The sequence below is a fragment of the Dama dama genome, chromosome 20 (assembly GCF_033118175.1).
Source record: "Dama dama isolate Ldn47 chromosome 20, ASM3311817v1, whole genome shotgun sequence".
Lineage (NCBI taxonomy): Eukaryota > Metazoa > Chordata > Mammalia > Artiodactyla > Cervidae > Dama > Dama dama.
In genome coordinates, this window is record NC_083700.1 from 116,277,631 (window position 1) to 116,301,303 (window position 23,673).

Consider the following 23,673-nt stretch of genomic DNA (forward strand, 5'->3'; position numbering starts at 1 on the left):
AGAAAACCTCCAGGAGGCTGATGCCCCCGGGGCAGAGAGGGGCAGAGAAATCCCTGTGGCCTCGCAGCCTGGCCAAGAAGTGTGGGCTCTGCAGGGTTTGGGGTCCCCGACTGCAGCCACACATAGGCCTGCCTTGCGGGGAGAGGGGCCCACAGTCACAGAGGGGCTGCCCCTTCCCCGGGGCATGCCTGACCCCTCTCCCCCAGCCCGCCCCGCGACAGGGACGCGCCTCCCTCCCAGCCCTGGTTCCCTCGGCTGGGGCTCCCAAGCCCTGAACCTCTTGCTGCTCTGGAGGTTCATCTCCACACCCTGGAGTGAACAGCCAGCCGTAGTCGTGAGGGCAGAGCCAGGGAGCTCGGCGTGGGGGGAGGAGGGGACAACAGATATGTCAGGGGGAGCGGGGTGCCAGAGGGGGTCCGAGGCAGGCCTCCGTTTTCTGTGCACGGGGGATCCTCCGCAGGCGGTCAGCGCCACTTAGGAGCGGCGGGGCTACAGTCGAGCTGGGATCATCTGAGCCCAGGAGGTCTGGGGCCTGGGGATCTAAGCATGTCTGTAAGGGAGGCCACCCGCCTACGATCACGCTGCCGCGTCCCTGCCCATCCAGGAGCACCGGCCTCTCCCAGGTGAACGCCCTCCTGCGGGAACAGCTGGAGCACATGCGGAAGGCCAATGACAGGCTGGCCGAGGAGCTGGCCAGGACGACGGGCAGCGTGCTCCGTCTGCGGGCCGAGCTGGAGCTGCGGGAGGCACAGCGCCGGACCCACAGAGAGGTGCTCCCCGGCTCCCGCTCGTGGGCAGGGGGACGCCCGGCTCGGTGCCCGCGGCTGGGGCGGGGGTGGGCAGCGAGGACCGGGAAGGGGTGAGCTGGTGGCCGCCCCCCGCCACACCACGGCCCCCTGCTCGGCCTGGCCACAGCTGTCTGTGGAGTGGGGCTTACCAGGTGGAAAGCCCCCACTTTGAGACAAGGAGCCAATGGCCGGACTGGGAAGTTGGGTGAGGGCTGAGCCCTGGCCCTGGCATGGCCGCCCTGCGCTGGAGGGAGGAGTCTCTGCGGTCTGGATTCCGGGCCAGCAGGGGCCCCGCGGCCTCTTCCAAAACCCTCAGCCCTGGGTAGGGTCCGGGCACGGGGCTCCGGCCTCAGCCTCGCTGCAGCGGCGATGCCGTGTGGACCATGTGGGGTGGTCGCCAGCTGCAGGACATGCAGCGTGGAGTAGGGCAGGACTTGAGATGGTCAGCCGCGCCTGTGCCTGGCCGCGCCTTCCCTGATCTGCCCTGGATGCCCCCGGGCCCCCCCAGCGCCTGCCAGCAGCCTCCAGGGCAGGATTTCTCCCCGGCAGTGGGGCAGAGGCCCAGGCGGTCCCCGGGCCCCCGGCCTCAGGCCGACGCTGCGCAGGGGTCCCTCGGACAAGCCCACCACAGAGGGGCCATCCTGGCTCTTTCCACATGGACCTGGTGGAGCAGAGGCTGCCCCCACTGTGTAGACACAGCCCCTCCTGCCAGATAGCTGTCCCGGGACAGGAGGGTGTCAGATGGGCGTGGGGAGAAGGCATGGCCTTTCCAATCAGATCAGTCCTCACAGGGCGCTGGGCTGCTGTGGGGCCAGTGAGACGGGGTGGACACCTCACCCCCAGCCTCAGTTGGACAGCAGAACAGGCGCCCCGGAGACGGACCTTGGGTCCAATCTGGCACCAGCCGATCAGGGCTCTTTACTCCCCCTTGGCCTTGAACGCCACTCCCACTTGCTGGCAGCTGTTTTTCTCAGCACCTTAGCGACATCCTGGCTTGTCTCCTGGCTTCCAGCCTGCCAACACCCGCCGACCCCTGACTCCTCTGGCGGGCATCACACTCTGGCCACTGGGGATTCTCTGCTGTGACTTCCTGTGACCGCCGACTGCAGATTTCTGTTTATTCTGCTTCCGCTCATCAGGGTTCCTTCTCTCCTTGTTTGGGGAAGCCTCTGTTCTGTCTTCCACAGTTGCCAGAGTCCCACTTCCCCCTCCCCACCCACCCTTTCTAGGCTCCCTCCTATGCTCTTAACCTCCCCTCCTTACCACCCTGGTCTATGTCATGGGTAATTTTTTCAAGTCTACCCTGCCGCTCATCAGTTTTCTCCCCTGGTATCAAATCTCTGTTAAACCTGCCTATTTCGCTTAACTTCCAATACTGTATTTTTCATCTTTAAAAGTTCTGACTTTTATTCTATTTTCTGCATATCTTAGTCTCCTATTTTCAAGCCTCTGTTGTGTTTGTTGATGCATGCTAGAAAGCAGTTATTTTGTAGCCTGTTTCTGATGTTCTAATATCTGAACTCCTTCAAGGTCTGAGTTCATTGTTTCTGCTGGTTCTGACCATGGTGCTGGGTGTCTATGTGTCTTTGGTGGTTTTCTGATTTCTTCAGTTAAGAGCTGTGTAGTATCCTTGGAACACTGAGAATTCTTTGAAACCTGGAATGAACATGGTACATTCCAAAAAAGATTTTCATTTGCTTCAGGCAGATTCTAGGGACTCTGATAATCTTTGGGGCCACATGGAAGTAAATTTTCAGCTTTAACTTACTGTTTTTTCAAACCACCCAGGTTTTGTGAATCTAGGCTGAAAACTGCACCAAGGCTAACTCATGGTTCCAAATCCAAATCTCCAAGATTTTTCCTTCCTGTCTTGGTCCCTCCAGGCTGCTGGAGCAGAAATACCCCAGCCCCGGGCTTGTAAACAAACATTTCCCACAGCTCTAGAGGCTGGAAGCTAAAGATCAAAGTGCCAGCCCCTTCAGCGGCTGGTGAGGATGAGGACCGCTGTCTAATCACAGATGACACCTTCTGGCTATCCGCTCAAAAGGCAGAAGGGAGGGAGAGCTCGTGGGGCCCCTTTTGTAAGAGCACTAACACCCTTCATAGCAGTGGAGCTGAAAAACCCCACCTCCAGATACTCTCACGTGGGTGATTAGGTTTCAACATGTGAATTGCGGGGGACACTGCCCCTCTGACAGTGTGTGTGTGTGCGTGTGCGTGTGCATGAGTGTGTGCATGTGTGTGCTGGTTCACCATCCACTTCACCTCCTTACAGTGCCTGCAGACAGACGTGTGTGTGTGTGTGTGCTGGTTCACCTCCTTACCGCCCCTGCAGGCAGCCGTGCGTGCGTGTGCGTGTGTGTGTGTGCATGTGTGTGCTGGTTCACCATGCATTGCACCTCCTTACCGCCCCTGCAGGCAGGTGTGTGTGTATGCGCGTGTATGCAGGTCTGCCTGCCTCTAGCGCACCTTGCTTGGAGTGCAGCTTGGGGGGGTCACTGCTCTAGGTGAGTAGACTCCCCCTTGGGTGGGCCCAAGCTTTGCTCTCTGTCCTCGGAGCCCCTGTGGTCAAAGAAACAAGTTCAAGCTGCTGTTTGCTAAGTCACTCCCGAGTCAGGAACTTTACCCGTCCCTGGCCTGCATGTGCCTAACTGCACCGGCCACCCAGCCTCGCGTCCAGACGCTGTGGAGTCTGGCGTGTCCTGTACTTCCGTCGGTGTCGGGCAGGCGGGGCTGGCTGTCCACCCCTCCGTGTCACCGGGGCTCCTGATGACCGCGGTGGGCGGGGGGCGTGTACACAAGGCTCTGGGCCAGGACCAGGGGTGCTCCCAGAGACTGTGCACCGCAGGGGCTTTTGGGCTCGTGGGGGGACCTCAGGTGGGGGTCGGGGAGAGGGCTCAGCAAAGGGCTCGTGAAGGTGGGAGTGCGGGTCTGCAGCCAGAGGGCCTTCGGTGAGAGCGCTTGGTCTGAAGCAACAGTGACGAGCGCTGGGGCTCCAGCAGGTGGAGGGGCTCTGGGGGCCCGCGGAGCCCGGCTCTGAGCTCAGCCCGGCCAGCCGGCAGGGCCCGCGGGGCCCGCGGAGCCCGGCTCTGAGCTCAGCCCGGCCAGCCGGCAGGGCCCGCGGGGCCCGCGGAGCCCGGCTCTGAGCTCAGCCCGGCCAGCCGGCAGGGCCCGCGGGGCCCGCGGAGCCCGGCTCTGAGCTCAGCCCGGCCAGCCGGCAGGGCCCGCGGGGCCCGCAGAGCCCGGCTCTGAGCTCAGCCCGGCCAGCCGGCAGGGCCCGCGGGGCCTCAGAGCCCGGCTCTGAGCTCAGCCCGGCCAGCCGGCAGGGCCCGCGGGGCCCGCAGAGCCCGGCTCTGAGCTCAGCCCGGCCAGCCGGCAGGGCCCGCGGGGCCCGCAGAGCCCGGCTCTGAGCTCAGCCCGGCCAGCCGGCAGGGCCCGCGGGGCCCGCAGAGCCCGGCTCTGAGCTCAGCCCGGCCAGCCGGCAGGGCCCGCGGGGCCCGCAGAGCCCGGCTCTGAGCTCAGCCCGGCCAGCCGGCAGGGCCCGCGGGGCCCGCAGAGCCCGGCTCTGAGCTCAGCCCGGCCAGCCGGCAGGGCCCGCGGGGCCCGCAGAGCCCGGCTCTGAGCTCAGCCCGGCCAGCCGGCAGGGCCCGCGGGGCCCGCAGAGCCCGGCTCTGAGCTCAGCCCGGCCACCGGGCAGGGCCTGCGGAGGCAGCGCCAAGGCTGGGGCTCTGGCTCTGGGCTTCAGCACAGTTCCCTGCAAGGCTGGCCTCGCTGCCTGCACGGGTCTGCATCCTGCTGCCTCAACTCTCGCCCACACCCCACCCCCCAACTCCCAACGCCCCACCCCACCTCCCCACCCCCGCTGCCCACACCCCACACCCCCACCCCACGCCCCACCCCCACTCCCACACCCACCACCCACACCCCATTCCCACACCCACTCCACACCCCACCCCACCTCCCCACCCCCACTGCCCACACCCCGTTCCCACACCCACTGCCCACACCCCATGCCCCACCCCCACTCCCACCTCCCCACCCCAGCTGAGTGCTGCCTTCACCCCCATGGGGACCAGGCTGAGGGGGTCCTGGTTCTGGAGCTGGGGGCGCTCACCCCCACAGCCTCTGGGAGGGGAGCCAAGCTCTGTCCCAGGTAGGGGGCAGTCTGATTGTTGGGGAGGCGTAGGGGCCACAGAGGCTGATGACAAGGTCTGTCCCCCACCTCCGGTGCTGCGGGAGCGGTATGGGGGTGAATGGGGTCGCAGGTCCCCCCACCCCTCAGCCTGGCCTCCGCCTCTTGCCTGCAGGCCAGGCACACCCACTCAGGACAGCCCCAGGATGCCCTCCTGCAGAGGCAGGTCACTGCGCTCCGGGGACACCTGGCCGAACTGCGTGCAGCCACCGAGAGGTGCGTGCCCACCCACGGGCCCGAGGGGGACAGGGCGCCCTGTGGGAGGTGGCCGAACTCACAGAGTGGGTCAGGGAGCTGGGCGGCGAGAGCCGGCAGGCCAGTTGGGGAGCCGCCGTCAACAGTGGCAAACTGACTTGCACGGAGCTCTGGGGCCTGGACAGGCACCTCAGCCCGGCTGACCTGGGCCCTTGAGTCTCAGACGGTCCATGTCCCAGTCCAGGCAGACAGCCCGTCCTGTGCGTCCTGGCCCAGCCCTGCCCATCCCTGCCCAGCTGTGATGCCACCTGTGGGTCCTCTCCTGAGGTGGGCAGACTTCTGGCCTGAGACCAGACCCCGCCTGGCCCAGCCGGCGGGCAGCCCCCAGGCTGAGGCCACAGACACCCCCAAGGCTCAGCCGGGTGCGCCCTGGTCTCGCAGGGGCCTTGCTGACCTGCGGGCAGACGTGGCCAGGATGGCCCGGCGCCTGCACACGGCCTGCCTGAACCTCGGCTCCAACCTGCGGCTGACGGCCGGCAGCGCGGCCGCTGCCCTGGAGCAGCAGCTGCGGGACAAGATGCGGGAGACGCTGCAGCTGCAGGGCCGCTGGGCCGCAGAGAAGGCGGCGCTCCAGGCCAGGTGTGTGGGCGCCCAGGGCTCTGGGTCTAGGGAGGCCCAAGGGAGGCCCGGGGTCAGAGAAGAAGCTGGTTCCTGGGAAGCAAAGACAATAAACCGTCAGAGGCGGTCCAGTCACAGGGAGGGGCAGGGCGCGACCAGGTCAGGTTGGGCAGAGGAAGCCTCGCTGCAGGGCTGGCGAGCTGAGTCTGGGTCACAGTGGGAGCTCGATGCTGAACTCGGGGTCTGCACTGACCCCCGAGGCAATGGGAGCCGCTGAAGTTTCTAGAGCGGGAGAGGGCATCTGACCACAGTGGGGGGTCAGAGGTGGCCGACAGCCGCAGGCAGGCTGCACGCACCATGGAGGAGGCAGACAGAGCTGGGCTCCCAGGCCCGCCAGTGCCCTGGGCTTGGATCTTGGCACAGACGGCCCTGCCCCACCCCGCTGTCCCCAGACTCTCAGAGCAGACGCTGCTGGTGGAGAAGCTCACCGAGCAAAATGCGAGCGAGACAGCCATCTCTTCCCTGAGAACCGACATGCAGAGACTGGTGCGCGGCTGGGAGGGGGCGGCTGGCAGTCGGGGCCTGGGCCTCGCTGAGCAGCCCCCGACCCCCGTCCCCCCAGGAGTCCCAGCACAGCGGCGGAGGCCCGGCAGCCCCGGGGGACTCGAGAGCGGAGGTGGAGACTCTGCGGCTCCTCTTGGACAGCATCACACAGGTGCAGGCCCGGCTGGGTCCTTCCCACACGGGCAGCCGATGGGCTGCAGGGCCCCTGCGGTTCAGGCTGGTCTGGGAGATGGTCTGGAAGGACCTGTGTGACCTGAGCCCTGGGCTCTGTCCTCTCTGCGCCCTGAAGGTGGCCCAGGCAGATGCGGGGAACGAGGAGATGGTGAAGAGCAGCGGTGCTGAAGGCGAGGGAGTGCAGGGCCAACGGAGGAGCCCCCCGCATGCTGGGTCCCCCCTGACGGCTGAGTCCTTGCCCCCAGCCCGCTCCCCAGTTGCCCTGGACTCAGCACTGTGGGCCGTGCGGGCGGCTATTCAGAGGCGGCGGCAGCGGGAGCAGGTGGGCACAGAGCCTGCCAGGCTGAGAAGGGCCGCTATGGGCCTGCCCATGACCCTCAGGAGGCTGACCCCAGGAGGCTGACCCCCAGGAGGCTGACCCCAGGAGGCTGACCCCACTGGGGGCTGACCCCCAGGAGGCTAACCCCCCAGGCGCCTGGCCCTGCACCTCGGGTGGGTCTCTGGTCAGAACTGCGCCCTTTCTCTGGGAGTCCAGGGCCCTGGCTGGCTTCTGTGTTCGGAGGCCTGGCCCCACCGCAGGGGTTCACTGCACCCCCACTACCGGGCAGGAGCTGCGCCAACAGCTGGAGTCGGCCGAGGCGAGGGCCGCGGGCCTCCAGGAGCAGCTGTCTGAGAGTCAGAGGGAGCTGCAGGCCTCAAGAAGCCTCCTGCAGGAGGAGCGCCAGGACCTCCTGGGCAAGCTGGAGGCACAGAGCCGGGAGGCGCAGTGGAGCCGTGTGACCAGCGAGCTCCTGGGGAGGTGAGGCCGGCGGGCAGGGCCACCTCCTCCACGAGGCCCTCCAGGAGAAGCTCCCGGGGAGGTGAGGCCGGCGGGCAGGGCCACCTCCTCCACGAGGCCCTCCAGGAGAAGCTCCTGGGGAGGTGAGGCCGGCGGGCAGGGCCACCTCCTCCACGAGGCCCTCCAGGAGAAGCTCCTGGGGAGGTGAGACCGGCGGGCAGGGCCACCTCCTCCACGAGGCCCTCCAGGAGAAGCTCCTGGGGAGGTGAGACCGGCGGGCAGGGCCACCTCCTCCACGAGGCCCTCCAGGAGCAGAAGTGAAAACATCCAGATGGAAGCTGCCTCCCTCCCCTCTTTGCCCCCAAGCCCTGCCTGCACTGAGCACCCCTCCTCCCGCTCTGGGCCCATCTGGGCTGTGGCCAGGACTCACCTTCCCAAAGCCCAGGCTGAGCATGAGCCCTGCCCCTCAGCCCCGCCTCCCAGACGCCCCTCCTGGGACCAGGCTGTATTCTGGCCCCGCTGCCCCATTCCCACTGCTGAGAGTCCTCTAGGGGTCTGGGCCATCCCTCGCAGGTGGTCCACAGACCCCCAGTTCCCTGCCCGCCCTCCTGGCGTGTCCCGTGGGTCTGGCGTCTCCTGGTGCACTTGGCCAGGAGGCTGTCTGCATGCTTCTGTGCACGTCTGACTGCCCCCAGGGCCCAGGGCGGGTGGTGGTGAGGGGCGGGAAGAGAATCCCGAGCATCTGTAGTCCAGGGCTTCCCAGACCCACATGCTGCCCGAGCCGGAGTGTGGGGCAGGAGTGTGCTGGCAGCCCAGGAAGGCTTCCTGCAGGAGGGCGCCGTGAGGAGTGGACCGACAGCCTCCCATGCTTCCACTCACTCACCCAGGGGTCAGGCCTGCAGGCCCCTCGGGGCTACCCCTTCTCTGGAGGGCCTGACAGCGTACTCAGTGCTGGGACAGGAGGTCCAAGGGAAGATTAGACCCAGTCCTGCTCTCGAGAGGCACACAGGCGGTGGGCAGAGACGGGAGCGGGCAGGATCGGCCTGGCAGGAATGGGGGAGCCCGCGAGGTCTCAGGAGGGCCTTCCGGTAGGGGCGACGGGTGGAGGCGGGGTGTGGGGTGGGCAGGCGGGGCCACCTCAGCCTGCCGAGGCACAGCGGTCACTGGGGCAAGGGCCAAGGGGGCTGTTCGCAGGGACACCGCCTTCCCACAAGTGGCTAGACCACAGCGTCCTGGGGACTGGGGGTGACAGGCCCAGTGGCCCCGTGACACAGGGGGATGAGAGGCTGAGTCAGGAGGCATTTGGCAAGTTGGTCCCCAGGACTTGGTGCTTCGGGGCCCGGCCGGGTGGGAGCAGCTGAGATCCAGTCCTGGCTGGCGGGTGACCTGGAGAGGGGACCTCGCGGTCGGGTGTGGGTCAGCAGCACGCTCAGCTCTGACGAGGGTGCAGGTCTCTGGGGCCGGCCAGGAGATGTGGGGGCCCCTGGCAGTCCGGGGTCCCCTCCTTCCCACGGGGTCTCACAAGACTGTCTGAGGTTAGCCCACGGGTGCAGAGGCCCGAGCATAGGGACGCCCCGGGGTCAGGCCCTCTGGGGTTTACAGGCTCACGCAAGGCCCCCCACCCGGGAGCCACCCTGCCTGGACAGACCAGCTGGGGGTGGTCTGCATGTGTCCCTGAGCCCGGCCCCAAGCGGCCTCCGCGGCCCCCTTGCCCTGTTCGCCCCCCAGGCCCTGGGCAGAGGCGCGAACGTGCCCGGGACCCCCAGCCTCAGCCTCACCTGCTTCCAGAGAGAAGGCGGCTCTCGAGGAGGCGGTTGAGGTGCTGAGGGGGGAGGCAGCCGTGTCCCACGCTGAGAAGCAAAGCCTGGAGGCCAGGAACGCAGAGCTGCAGAGGAGCCTCCGGCGGTGTGCGGAGCAGAAGGAGGCGCTGGAGCAGCAGGGCGAGAGCAGCCGGAGGGCGCTGGAGAGCAGGTGGGCCGCCCGGCCTCCAGCAGGCATCATGGCCCCCCGGGCCCCACGTGCCCCACGTGCCCCGCCGCCCCGGGACTATATCTTCACCAGCCTCATCAGGGGGTGCTAGTGAGATCGCCGGCCCCTCTCACACTGATCACCACCCACTGCCACTCACACGCCCACCCCAAGTCCAGCCCAGTGCCAGCCCCCCGACCCCGGGCAAACCCACCCCGATACCTGGGCCCCACCAGGGTGGGCCGCAGCGTGGGTGCCCTCTGCTGGCCCAGGCTGTTGCCCAGGTCCGAGCAGACACACCCACGCCCAGCTGGGCAGCAACTCCGGGCATGCAGGGGACCCGTGCTCCTCTGGGGCCCCGCACCTTGGGGGCAGCCATGGGCGGTCACCCTGACTGCGGGCCCCACAAGTGGCCCGGCTCTCATCCTGAGGTGGCCTCACGCCCCCTGCCCTGTTTCTGGGTCTCAGTCGAGGGCGCCTGGAGCAGCTGGAGGGGATGGTCTCGGGGCTCAAGACGGAACTGGTGTCGGCCCAGGAGGCGCTGGACTCGGCGCGGCTGCAGAGGGACGTCCTGGAGAGCGAGAGGGCGAGTCTGCACGGCGCCCTGGCCCGGGTGTGCTCCCCGCCCCACCTCGCCCCTCTCCTCGCCGGCCTGGGCTTGCAGACCATCCCCTAGCCCCAAGCTCAGGGGTGTCCCCTGGTCCCAGCCTCAGGGTGGCCTCCTCGGTCCCCGACCAATGTGCCCTGGCCCGTCCCCCTGAGCGCCGGCCACAGCCGCTCTCAGGGGCCCCTCCCTCGGGCGCCCGCTCGCCTGCCCTGGCTGCAGGCTTGGACCCAGGGGCCTCCGTCCAACCCCGGGGCCTCGCCACTACGGGACGGCTTCCAGGCCCCCCCGGAGCTCCAGCTTGCACACCTCTGTGACGCGCGGGTCACTCCCCACCCCGTCGTGGCTCCCCCGAATCTAGAAGCCGTCCCAGCTTCCCTGCTGGGTGACCTCTGCCCTCCCCACCCTAGGCCGAGGCCAGCAAGGCTGACCTGGAGCTGCTCGTGAGCCGGCTCAAGGCGGAGGGGGTGGAGCAGAGGGACTCCGTGGCCAAGATGGCCGCTGTGACGGAGACGCTGGCTCAGGACAAAGGCTCCCTGAACCGCCTGGTCCTGCAGGTGGGACGAGGGCCCGGGGGTCGGACCTCCCCAAGTCCCGCTTCCCCAGAGCAGCTGTGGGCCCCGGTGCAGCCCCGGCCCCCCGAGCTCAGGGCTGCCCCTTTGTTCATCCTCCCCCCGCCGCCTCCTCTCCTGGACTCGGGGGCGAGGGTGCGTGGGGCTTGGCTCTGCACACGGACCACGCCCTGTCCCCGCCTCTCCGGCAGCTGGAGCAGGAGCGGGACGAGCTGCGGGCGCGGCAGCAGACGCTGGCACAGGGGCAGGCCGGCGCCCGGGAGCAGCTGGCGCGGGCCGAGTGGCAGGTGGAGCTCCTGCGGGCCGAGAGGACGGGCCTGCAGCGGGCCTGCGGGCGGCTGGAGGAGCGGCTGGAGCGGCTGGAGGGTCAGGCGGCCCGACTCCAGCGAGAACGGGCCCAGTTGCAGGCGCAGGTGGGCCAGGTGAGGGGGTCGTGGGGCTCCCGGTCCCCAGCCGCATCTGACAGGGCCACCCCTGCCTCTGGGGTGGGCGGGCACGCACAGATACAGAAGCCACACTGGCCCTCGGACGTCAGCACCGGCGCTTTCTAAGCTCAGGCTGCCCGACTTGGCTGATTTGAAGCCGGCTTCCCGGTGTGGGAAGTAGGGGATGGGGAAGCGGCACGCTAAAAGGACGTCTACATCGGGCCTGTCCCCAGCATCCAGGGGCTGGGTCCCCCCTGGTCAGAGGGTCGAAGGCCTCGGGCCCAGCGATACTCACACACTCAAGGGAAACGCTCCCCTGCCCCTCTGTCGTCTTGTCTGTCTTCTTCCTGGACCACATCCACACAACAGAGCTGCCCGGTCACACGCTCACAGCCGCATCCTTGCATCCATTCCCAAATCTGCCGACGTGGATCTCCCGTGGAGGAGGTCAGACTCTGTAGCACAAGACACTGCGGCACTTTTGCTTTCTCCTGACTCCAGACGTGGTGGCCCACGTGGAAACCGGTCCCTGCAGAGCCTTGGACCCCTAGTGGTGCTCAGGCTTCATGGCCTGTCACCTTCGGGGCTCAGGCTTGCCTCTTCCTGTTTCTCAGACTCTGTCCTGTCCTTTCCCTCTGTTTTGGGTGACTCATTGTTACATTCAGTAAAGCCAGCGCACAGCTCAGTGGGTGATAACAGTGGTGAGCCCTGGTGGGGACACCAGCGTGGTCAGAATGCAGAGTGTCTGCACCAGCCCAGCAGGCTCCCCCATGGCAAGGCCACCCAGGCGTCCTCTGCCCTGACCTGGACCTGCCACCGTGGACTGGCTTCACCAGCTTTAGATGTTGTTGCATAGGGAGTCATGGGGTGCAGACACTTTGGAGTCCAGCTTCTCACCCTCAACATGACATCTTTGAGAGTCATCTCTGTGGTTCAGTTCAGTTCAGATCAGTCGCTCAGTCGTGTCCGACTCTTTGCGACCCCATGAATCGCAACACGCCAGGCCTCCCTGTCCATCACCAACTCCCGGAGTTTACTCAAACTCATGTCCATCGAGTTGGTGATGCCATCCAGCCATCTCATCCTCTGTCGTCCCCTTATCCTCCTGCCCCCAATCCCTCCCAGCATCAGGGTCTTTTCAAATGAGTCAGGTCTTCGCATGAGGTGGCCGAAGTATTGGAGTTTCAGCTTCAGCATCAGTCCTTCCAGTGAACACCCAGGTCTGATCTCCTTCAGGATGGACTGGTTGGATCTCCTTGTAGTCCAAGGGACTCGCAAGAGTCTTCTCCAACGCAACAGTTCAAAAGCATCAATTCTTCAGTGCTCAGCTTTCTTCACAGTCCAACTCTCACATCCATACATGACCACTGGAAAAACCATAGCCTTGACTAGACGAACCTTTGTTGGCAAAGTAATGTCTCTGCTTTTTAATATGCTGTCTAGGTTCGTCATAACTTTCCTTCCAAGGAGTAAGCGTCTTTTAATTTCATGGCTGCAATCACCATCTGCAGTGATTTTGGAGCCCAAAGAAGGGGTGTCGAAATCTCCTGCTTTTGACAGCATAGTAATATTCCGTCATATGGATAAATTACATCTTTTTACCCATTTACCCACTGCTGGATTTTTAGGTTGCTTCCAATTTGGAGATGGACAAGACTGCTACAAGCACGCATGTAGAAATCTCATACAGATATTCTCATTTCTCTTGAGTAAATACCTAAGCGTGAACTGTGGAGTCACTGGGTAGATGTTCCTGAACATTATAAGAAACTGCCAAGCAGTTTTCCCCAGTGGTTGTATCACTTCACTGGCCAGCACTGTGGGAGGATTCCAGCTGCTGCTCGGCCTTGTCAACACTTGGCATCATCCGTCTTGCTACTCTCTGTGTGTGAAGTTATGTGCCTTTGTGGTTTTATTGGCCATTTTCTGATAATAAAAGGCATTAAGCACATTTTCATATGATTATCAAATATTTGCATACCTTAACTTGTCGAGTGTCTGTTCAGGCCTACTGTCTACTTTTATTGGGTTTTCCCATTTTGGTTACGGGTTTCTAGTTCACATATCTTGGGTACAAACACTTTGTCAGACAGATGTTCTCACGTTGGTGTGATTTGTGTATACATTTTGTTGCCAGCATTTTTGATGGACAGAAAAGTTTAACTTTGGCAAAATTCAGTTTAGCAAATTTTTTAAAAATTTATGGTTAGTATTTTCTACGTGTTGTCTGAGAAATTTTTGCCCGGCCCGAGGACAAGACAGTATCCCAGTGTGTTTTCCTCCAGTCCTTAGGTCTGTGATCCACGTAAAGCTGACTTTTCTGTAGAGCAGAGGTTCTCACGGTGTGTTCCCCAGGCCAGCAGCATCAGTCTCACTTGAGAACTTGCTTAAAATGCAGATTCTCAGCTGCCCTCCTAAAACCTACTGAATCTGAAACTCTATGAATGGGGCCAAAAATCTGGATTTTAATCATCCCTCCTAGTGACTCTGACATGCACGAAGGTGTGAGAACTGGGTGTGTGGTATGGAATAGGAACTGGGGTCCACCATTGTTCACATTAATATCCAGTTGTTTCAGCACCAATTTTTAAAACACTTTCCTTTCCTTCCCTTCTGGGATGATCTTGGCAACAATAAATTGAGCCTACTTGTGCATGTATGTGCCCAGATCATATTGTGATCTGTGCAAATTCATCTATTTGTTCATCCTTTCACCAAAATTGTACTGTCTTCACTACTGTAGCTTTCTAATATCTTGTAATGAAGTAATATTGAGTATTCCCATCTAATCCTTCTTTTCAAGATTGTTTGGTTATTTACATTTTAGAATCAGATTTGTCAATTTGCACACCCCAAAAAAACCTGGTAGAACCTTGACTGGGATTTTGTTGAATTTATAGAGCAGTTTGAGAAGAATGGACGTCTTAACCATATCCAGCTGTCTATCCATGAGCATGGTATATCTCTCCGTTGTTTTCTTTACTTAATTCCTCTCAGTTGTGTTTTGTAGTTTTCAGTGTAGAGACTTTACACGTCTTTGATTAAATTAATTCCTGGATTTGATATTATGCCTTGCTGTTACAATTTCATTTTCCTATGTCCATTACTAGTATGTAGAAATATAATCTCATATATTAACTTTTGATCATGCAACCCTGACAAATAGACTGATAAGCACCAGGATTTTACATGTACATTATCATGTTATCTGTGAATAACAATGGTTTTACTTCCTTTCTGATCTTAGTGACTTTCATCTCTTCTCTTAATTCACTGGCTAAAGACCTACAGAACAAATCTGAAAAAAAGTAGTGAGACTGGCCATCTTTCTGTTAATACCAAACCCAACTTTGGGGAAAGAATTTCACTGTCAAGTATGATGCGATCTAGAGGTTTTTCATAGATGCCTATCTGATTGAGGAAGTTCTCTTTTATTCCTAGCATGCTGAGATTTTTTTTTTTTAAACTGTGAATGGGCTTTGAATTCCATGAAATGTGTTCGCTGACTCTATTAAGATGATCATGTTGTTGTTCTTATTCCGTTAAGCATCCAGTTCTATTGCGAAACTCTACATTTTGCCATCCATCTTCTTGAACATATTAATCACAGCTATTTTAAAGTCTGTATTTGATAACTTCAATATCCGGATAGCCAGATGGGCAGGGAGGCCTGTGTGTCTATTTTAAGTTCTTACATGTAGCTTTTTGCCATGTGATTCTACCTCTAACATGCTTGGTTGTGTTGAATAAAAGCCAAGTATTAAATATAAAAAATTGTAGAAATAATTTGAGGATCTCGATGATGCCGTTCTTCTAGGGAGGAATCACTTTTGGTTCTGGCAGGCAGTGGCGGTAGATCACTTTAATCCATGACTGAGGTGATTGAAACCCGATCTTCATGTTTTTGAAAGTTAGAAGAGTGAAAGTGTTAGTGGCTTGGTCTTGTCTGACTGTTTGCAACCCTATGGATTGTAGCCCGCCAGGCCCCTCTGTCCATGGGATTCTCCAGGCAAGGATACTGGAGTGGGTAATCATTCCCTTCTCCAGGGGACCTTCCCAACCCAGGGACGGAACCCGGGTCTCCTGCATTGCAGGCAGATTCTTTACCATCCTGAGCCACCAGGGAAGCCAGGTTTGGGGGCAGTGTCTATTCTGCTTCACCACCACTACGAGGATGAAGCCCTCCTATGATCACAACTGGAAACCTAGGATGTTTATCAGGACCCTCTGCGCTGAGGTCTGTAAGCTCATGTTCTTCTACTCCTAAAGACACAGGACGGCAGGAAGCTCTCCCGGGCTTCTCAGCTCCTCAGTCCAGACTTAAACCAGCACATGCTCCAAGGAGAGCAGAGATGATGAGTGGTGGCCTCACTCCTCTGCCTCCCTTTCCTCGTGAGATTTTGGCTCCTTCAGTCTCAGCTGCCTGGGCAGCTCTCTGAGGCCCTATACGGACTCCTGTGATAGATTTTGTCCAGATTTTTGTGATGTTCTTGGTGGAGGTGTTAGTCTGCAACAATCTGGTCTTCTGTCACCTTCTTCGCATTTCTGTGCAATGTCTCCCAACCCTGGAAACTTGTGGCCCAACAAAGGTTACTGCTTAGATTGACAGCTGGATCCCACCTGGTGGTGCTCAGTCCAATAATTTCTCCATCATGGTTTCAGGACTGGAGGCGTCTCTGCTGTGAAAACACACATGCACCAGGGGTCCTCTACGTCTCCTGGCCACGGTCCTCCTCCACTCTTTCCTCCGTTGCTGTTCTGAAGGAAACCACTTTGTCTGAAGTCCTCCTTTTCCCTCTAGAGGCCCCTCATAACCCTCCCACTCTCTCTGCTGGACTTTCCCCCCCTCCTCCTCTAGGTCACATGCAAGAAACAGGCCCTGGAGAAGCAGCTGGCCCAGCGCCTGCAGGACCAGGAGGCCCAGATGGCCGCTCTCCAGAGGGCCCTGCAGGAGAAGGAGGCTTTGTCTGAAGAGCGAGTCCAGCTGCTGGCCAAGCAGGAGGCCCTGGAGAAGCGAGGTCAGCTCATGGCCGAGGAGGCAGCCGATCTCAGGTACCTGGGGACCCACCGGCAAGTGTTCATGTGGCCTTGACCTCCAGGCCACAGTGTCGTGTGGACGGGCGTGCGGTGACCGTGGGGTGGGGCAAGTGTGTGTACATGGCAGAGAGGCTATAAGTGAGGGGCACACGCAGTGCCTGCGGGCTCACGGAGCACCTGCAAGAGGTAGATGTGCCTAGGGCAGCCTTCCTGAGAGAGGGGGCTGCACTGGCCGGGTGGCAGGCAGCAGAAACCCATCTCAGGTCAGCAGAAAGATGTGGAAAGTCTTGCTCATGGATCTGAGCAGTACCAGGTACTTACCGCTTCAGGCAAGGCTGGATCCAGGTGCTCCCATGGTACCCTCAACTCCCCGCCTCTCCCCTGTCATTCTTGGGCAGGCTCAAGGTGAAAGCTGGCAAGATGGCCAGCAGACACGGAGCACCCTTTGCCCCATGAGTCCTGAGAGCCTCTGCCCACAGCCATCTTGAACCATCCGATGTCCTTGAATGGATCCTGGGAGCCACAGGGCTCAGACGGGCAGACTGGGGCCCTGTGCTTATTCCTGGAGCCTGGGATGGTGGCAGCCCCAGGGAACCATGAGGCTGAGGGGGCGGGGTAAACCCTGAAACCATCGGGGCCACTTCCAGGAGAGCTGGGGCAGACACTCATAGGCAAGAAGGGGTACCCTGCAGACAGCTGCCTGGTGAGCTGAGCTGGCCTGTGACCTCTGAGGACATCCACAGGCTCATGGCTTTCTGCACCTTGTACCCATCTCAGGAACATCCAAGTGTTTTTATAAAAAGAGTTCCTCCCGGAATTCCAGAACTAGAGGCCATGAGGAAATTTAGAGATCAGGATCCTTGAACTTTGTCATGGAAGAAAAAGGGAAGAAAAGAGGGAAGACTCCCCCTCCCAATGAAACTGTGGGCACAGACTGCAGCAGGAAGCCTGACGAGGTCTCTGTGGGTGGGCAAAAGCAGAGGGTCCCAGGCTCTGCCCCTGGACCCCTCCCAGGCCCCACCGGCACTCTGAGGGGAGGGGTCGGGCTCCTCTTTCCTCCTGCCATCATTTGCTGCCCAGCCCACAGGACCTGGTCAGAGGACCCTCCCCTGACTCACCCGTGACCACTGGGCCCAGGGCCTCTGCACACGGTGGTCCTGCAGGCCCCAGACACAGTCACACACCCACTAAACAGCGTTTCCCAGTGACCAGTCTGAGCTTCTGCTGACAAGGTGCTTGGGACATGACGTGCTTCTCCTAATGAGTGAGGACCCTGGGTTTTGAGGTCGTCCGGCCCCCAGTCCCAGGCCCTGACAAGGCTGCAGCACCAGGGACCCCTCTTAGTTCTCAGGCTTCAGCAAGATGGACTGAGTCCATGCCCGCACCCCCTCGCCCTTGCTGGTGGTGCCAGCCGCCTTCCAGGAGGTGGGATGGGGTGAGACTGGATTCGTTCTCAGAGTCTCTGCCTCTGAGTGACCATTCAGGGTCTGACCCACACAGGCCACGTGCCCCAGAGGGGACCAGGTGGGCACCTGGGGAAAGTGCGTGTGGAGTGGACAGGACACTGGGACGGGCCCTCCAGGCCGAGGGCTCAGGCAGACGGACGTGGCGAGCAGGGGACGCACGGGGCTTCGAGGGTGGGTTCTGGAGGGCCAGGGTACCAGAACAGTGAGGCTCCTGGGCGCTGCAGACCTCAGGGCGCCCTGGGAGGTGCTGACACGCCCCTCCCCGACACTAGCGGCGGCCGTGTGCAGGGCCCAAGGGACGCTCCGGGGGCCGGGCAGGCTGAGCAAGGTCCTCTGCGGCCCACAGCTCTCCCTGGCCGGCCGGCCTGTCTGGGGCTGGGCGTGGGCTGTGTCTTCATGTGGCGTCAGTGCGGAGTGTTTGTTTTGTATCCCTGTTGTTCGGTCAGTGGATTTTTTTCACCGTGCATCAGTGCAGGACTCAGCACATACCATTAATATGAATGCGTGCTCACTGTCTGGCTGGTGACTGACGGACTTGCTGCTGGAGACGCAGGTCCCGCCATCACCCTCCCCGGAAGCGGGAGCTGCTGAGTGGCCCTGTCCATCCCAGGCATTTTCTGACTGGCCATGTCTGCCCAGATGCAGAGGCAGCTTCTCCATGCCGGGGATGGTGCTGCGCGTGTTCTGCGCTGGAGGCTGCTCCTCAGAGAGGGCACAGAGTTTCTTCATCATCGTCAGCAGTGGACGAGATGCACTGTGGTTTCTGAAACATTCTTGCATTGAATGGCATGGACGCTGAGTCAGATTCAGGCCCTATCTGAGGCTACAGGGAGTGTCCTGTACTGAGTCACTGGTTCACGTGTGTTTCTAAAGTGCTGACCCCTAGAACTAGAGTTGCTGGCCCAAACAAAATCTTTGCACAGTTTATGTTTTAAAATTTCCTAGTCCTCCTCTGCCAAAGTGGGCGTTGCATCCCTGCCAACAAGAGATATGATCACTATTTTCAGCTTTGCTAATGTGATGCATGATGGATGAAACAACACAGATAAGATCTGAACCCCCTCGAGGACTAGTGAGTTTCATATGTTTATTCACCATTCTTGTTTCCTTTGTGAATAACAGCCATTGTTCTCATTTTTCTGTCGGATAAGCCACTTTCTGTCATGGATTGGTAGGAGCTCTTTGTATATGATGGATATTAACTGTAATATATTTAGTGCAAATATTATCTCCAAGTCTGTCCCCCATCTTTTGACTTGATTTGTGGAATCTTTTCTGCACAGAACTCTGTCTCCCTCTCTTTAAATGTATTAAGGACTGTTGGCCTCCTTATTTTTGTCTTCTGACTTTTGTGTCTTGCTTAAGATTATAAAATATCCTTCTGTACTTTCTTCTACAGTTTTTACAGTTCTGAGTTGCTTAGTTGTTATCTATTTTGGTTTGGATTTAGCTTTTTAATCCACCTGGAATGTTTTCTGTGTGGGCTCCAATCTGTTCTTAGAGATTTAAAATGAATGAGGCATCCTCTGTCTGCCTTCTGATTGACGGCCCAGCCTTGGAGGACACCATCCCAGCAAATGGGCTCCACGCTGCCTCGTCCAGCAGGGTCCTCTGCCGGCGTGGGTGACTCGCCTGTGGTGTGATGACTCCCCGCAGGGCCGAGAGGGACGCCCTGGAGAGCAGCCTCTTTGAGGCCCAACAGCTGGCATCGCAGCTGCAGGCACAGCAGGAGCAGCTGGAGGGAGAGGCCCGGAGCGCACGGCTGGCCCGGCAGGCCCTGCAAGGTGCTGCCCCGATGAGCTCCCTCTGCCCCCCTTCCCTGAGCTTTCCCCCGTGGGCGGCTCCCGCTCACTGCACCCCAACGGGGCCAAACACGGCGGGGAGCGCACGTCTACAGTCAGCCGAGAGCCCCTGCGGCTGCTGTCTGCGACTGGCGGGCGCCCACCGGGCCTGCTGCCGCCCAAGGCTCGGGATGGGCTCAGTCACAAGGCCCAGTGGCAGCCGCTGCCCACCCCCCGTGACCCCGCCTCTGCTCAGCCCACCCCAGCCGTGCGGGCTGCCACCAAGACACGTGCCTGCTGAGTGGTCGGGGGCTCTGTCCCACCGGCTTGCAGCCTCCCCAGAGCCAGGGGCCCACGGGCGGCAGGGTGCTGCGGGGCAGGGCCTCCCCGCGGGTCTGGACGTGCCTGTCTCTTGGCAGGGGAACTGGAGCAGCTACAGAGCGCCTGGGAGGCCCAGGAGACGAGGCTGCGGCAGCAGGTGGCGCAGCGGGAGCGGGATGCACAGCTGGCCCTGGAGAGCCGGGCGCTGGCCCACCGCGAGGACCTCGCGCGGCTCCAGAGGGAGAAGGTCTGCCTTCCCGGGACCCCCGCCCCCAGCTGCCCGGTCACCGCCCAGGGACGTGTCCCTGCTGTGTCCACAGAGGCAGCAAGCCCAGGAGACCAGCGGGTGGCAGGCGGGCCAGGACACCCTGGGGCTGGGCGGGAGGACCGCTCACGGCCCTCACAGAGGAGGCGCCCCGGGGTGCCGGCTGACCTGCCGCGGTCCGAGGCCCATATTCGCAGGGAGCTCTGTACCCTCTGAGCCGTCCACTGGTCCCAGGCCGGCAGGCCCCGAGTGACACGTCCTCACACACCCTGGCAACAGGGTGCCTGGTGCTCCGAGCTCAGGAACGGCTTCTGAGCTGTGACTGGGCCGCGGGGTGGCAGATGCTGAGGCTCAGAGCCCTCCACAGCTCCTGTCGCTGCGGGAGACGGGGCCTGCGGCCGGCTGGCCTGGACGCCCTCTGGGCAGCTGTCCCGCCCCAGCGTCCACGGACCTGCTCTCACTCAGGAGCGCAGATGCCTGCTGCTCTCATGAGTTCTGACCTGTGTGTCTTCACACCTGCCCCCTCCTTCGGCCCAGGAGACCCTGAGTCTGTCTCTGACGGAAGAAAAGGAAGCAGCAGCATGCCGGCTGAAACGGGAGAAGGAGCTGGTGGCGAAGAGCGCGACCAGGAGGGAGGCGCTGAAGGAGGAAATTCAGAGCCTGAGGCGTGAACGAGACGAGCGTCTCCTTCAGCTGGAGCATGAGAAGCAGCAGGTGACGGGGGGACCGTGGGGCGGGGGGCCCCCATCCACTTGCCGTGCCTGCCCGACCCAGTAAGAGGGCTGTGTGGGCCGCTGTGTAAGTCACTGTAATCGCGGCTCTGATCTCCCACTGCAGTCCTGGTGGACATTCACCCTCCTCTCGGTCCCTCCATCCATCTGTCCGCCCACCCAACCATCTGTCCATCCAGCTACCTGTCCAGCCATCCATCTATGAATTCACCCACCTGTTTATCCAGACAGTCACCCATCCACACACCCATCCACCCAGTCATCCATCTGCCCATTATTCCACCTGCCCACTTATAAATATATACACATATATTTATATATATACATATTATAAAAGGTCAGGTTTCATTCCAATCCCAAAGAAGGACACTGCCAAAGAATGTTCAAACTAGTGCACAATTGCACTCATTTCACATTCTCACAAGATAATGCTCAAAATCCATCAAGCTAGGCTTCAATAGTACGTGAACCAAGAACTTGCAGATGTACAAGCTGGATTTAAGAAAAGGCATAGGAACCAGAGATCAAATTGCCAACATCCGTTGGATCGTAGAAAAAGCAAGAGAGTTCCAGAAAAACATCTACTTCTGCTCCACTGACTATGCTAAAGCCTTTGACTGTGGATCACAACCACTGTGGAAAATTCTTCAACAGATGGGAATACCAGACCACCTTACCTGGCTCCTGAGAAACCTGTATGCTGGTCAAGAAGCAACAGTTCGAAGCGGACATGGAACAACAGGCTGGGTCAAAATTGGGAAAGGAGTATGTCAAGGGTGTATATTGTCATCCTGCTTATTTAATTTATAGGCAGAGTACATCACGAGAAATGCTGGGCTGGATGAAGCACAAGCTGGAATCAAGATTGCCAAGAGAAATATCAATCATCTCAGATATACAAATGATACCACCCTTACGGCAGAAAGTGAAGAGAAACAAAAGAGCCTCTGGATGAAAGTGAAAGAGGAGCATGAAGAAACTGGCTTAAAACTCAACATTCAAAAAATTAAGATCACGGCATCAGGTCCCATCACTTCCTGGCAAATAGATGGAGAAAAACTGGAAACAGTGACAGACTTTATTTTCTTGGGCTCCAAAATCACTGCAGATGGTGACTGCAGCCATGAAATTCAAAGATGCTTGCTCCTTGGAAGAAAAGTTATGATGAACCTAGACAGCATATTAAAAAGCAGAGACATTACTTTGGTGACAAAAGTCCATCTAGCCAAAGCTATGGCTTTTTCCAGTAGTCATGCTCAGATGTGAGAGTTGGACCATGAGGAAGGTTGAGTGCCAAAGAATTGATGCTTTTGAATTGTGGTGCTGGAGAAGACTCTTGAGAGTCTCTTGGACTGCAAGGAGATCAAACCAATCAATCCTAAAGGAAATCAACCCTGAATATTCATTGGAAGGACTGATACTGAAGCTGAAGTTCCAGTACTTTGGCCACTTGATGCAAAGAGCCAACTCATTGGAAAAGACCCTGATTCTGGGAAAGGTTGAAGGCAGGGGCAGAAGAGGGCAACAGAGGATGAGATGGTTGGATGGCATCACCAACTCAATGGACATGAGTTGAGCAAACTCCAGGAGATAGTGAATGACAGGGAAGCCTGGCAGGCTACAGTTCATGGGGTCGCAAGGAGTCAGACACAACTTAGTGACTGAACAACAACAGCATTTACACATTTATGCACGCACTGTGTTTCCATTCACACATCCATGTCCATGCCACACATCCATGTTGTCCATCATCCATCTAGCCACTTGAATGTTCATTCTTTATTCACAAACCCAGCTGTCTACCCACATATCTGGTCATCTATTAACACACCCAATTGTCTATCCACACACTTGACCATAAATCTATCCATCAATTTGCTTAAATACCCGTCTAGCTATCCACACACATGACCATCAGGACTATCCATCCGCTCATTCAGCCACCCATGTACTCACTCACTCAACTACTCATCCATCAGTCACTTGCAGACCCTTCCCTCTGTCCGCACACTCAGCTGCCCATCCACATCCATGCACTGTCCATCCGTGCGTCTGGTTATCCTTCCATCCATCTGATCAGCCAGCCAGTCATCTGTCAGTGTGTTCACCCATCAGCCAACCATCCAAACAGCCTCTAATCAGATACTGGGCATGTGAAAGCTACCCGCTGAGTCCAGGCTCTTCCAGTATTCCATGCCATCCTGAAGCACGCGCTGCTGAGTGGGTGGAATAGACAAGTGAATACCTACACGTGGGTTATCGCACTGTGACAGGCCTCTCAGGTGTTAGTACAAAATGCAAATTGCGATGGAAGAGTCGCAGTGGCAGGAACAACCAAGGTTTATTGTCAGACTCTTCTGCATGGCTGGTTTCATCCTCACAATACTGTGAGGGACACCCTCTTACGGGGCCCCCTTGACTGGTGGGAAACAGATTCGTGGACAGTGAGTAACTTGCCCGGAGTGGCTCCGTGCACCTGCTGGGCACCAAGGCCCACGTCCACTGCTGTTCCGCTCTCCTGCATCCTGGGAGGGAGGAAGCAAGGGTTTGCTGGGCGGCAGCATTTCAAGGGTGAGGGGTAAAGGAAGACCTGGAGGCATCCTACAAACGTCCAGGGATGGTGTGAGATTCTGCGCAAGCCCCTCAGCTTCGGCTGCCCCCGAGTGGCTGGCGGAACTCCAGGAAGCACAACTCTTGCAGTTAGTTTTGCTGTAAAAGTCACAGGTCAGGACGAGTCTGGTGGAGAGACCCAGGGAAGGGCCGTCTCTCCGCAGAGTCAGCACAGGTCACCTGCTGGCAAATCAAGATGTTTAACCCGGCAAGTTCAGGGTTCTGTTGGGGTTGCCTTGCCTGCGTGTGATCAGCTACACCCGGGGCCCAACTTCCTCCTGAGCTGGGCGGTGGCATAGGGGAGCCTCTCTGCATCCTCCCCATCACCTTGTGAGCACAAGCTCAGGTGCGGTCTCAGGGCGGGCGCATAACGGACGCCCCTCCCTCGGGCTGCTTCAGGGGTTTCCAGGCTCCCCTGGGACCCGGGGCCAAAGGCAGACACACTCCTTGTTATAGAAGTTCCTCAGGGAGACGGCTGTGCACAGACCGGCATGTGGGCATTGACACCGCCGTGCCCGCCTCTGTGGTACAGGCAGCGCCCCGGGCCTTTCTCGTCACAGGACCGCCGACCAGACGGGTCCTTC

At 59.5% G+C, this 23,673-nt stretch overlaps 1 protein-coding gene across 1 annotated transcript in view; it reads left to right on the forward strand.

The window, feature by feature from the left end:
• The window catches only part of CROCC2 (ciliary rootlet coiled-coil, rootletin family member 2), a 61,166-nt gene that overhangs the window by 9,252 nt on the left and 28,241 nt on the right, over positions 1-23,673 (forward strand). The window contains 14 exon segments of the mRNA XM_061119770.1: positions 605-770; positions 5,096-5,196; positions 5,617-5,814; positions 6,246-6,339; positions 6,647-6,853; positions 7,140-7,330; positions 9,098-9,280; positions 9,746-9,890; positions 10,292-10,438; positions 10,645-10,875; positions 15,737-15,930; positions 19,038-19,165; positions 19,582-19,730; positions 20,286-20,462. Of these exon segments, the coding sequence (XP_060975753.1) occupies positions 605-770; positions 5,096-5,196; positions 5,617-5,814; positions 6,246-6,339; positions 6,647-6,853; positions 7,140-7,330; positions 9,098-9,280; positions 9,746-9,890; positions 10,292-10,438; positions 10,645-10,875; positions 15,737-15,930; positions 19,038-19,165; positions 19,582-19,730; positions 20,286-20,462 (2,311 nt within the window).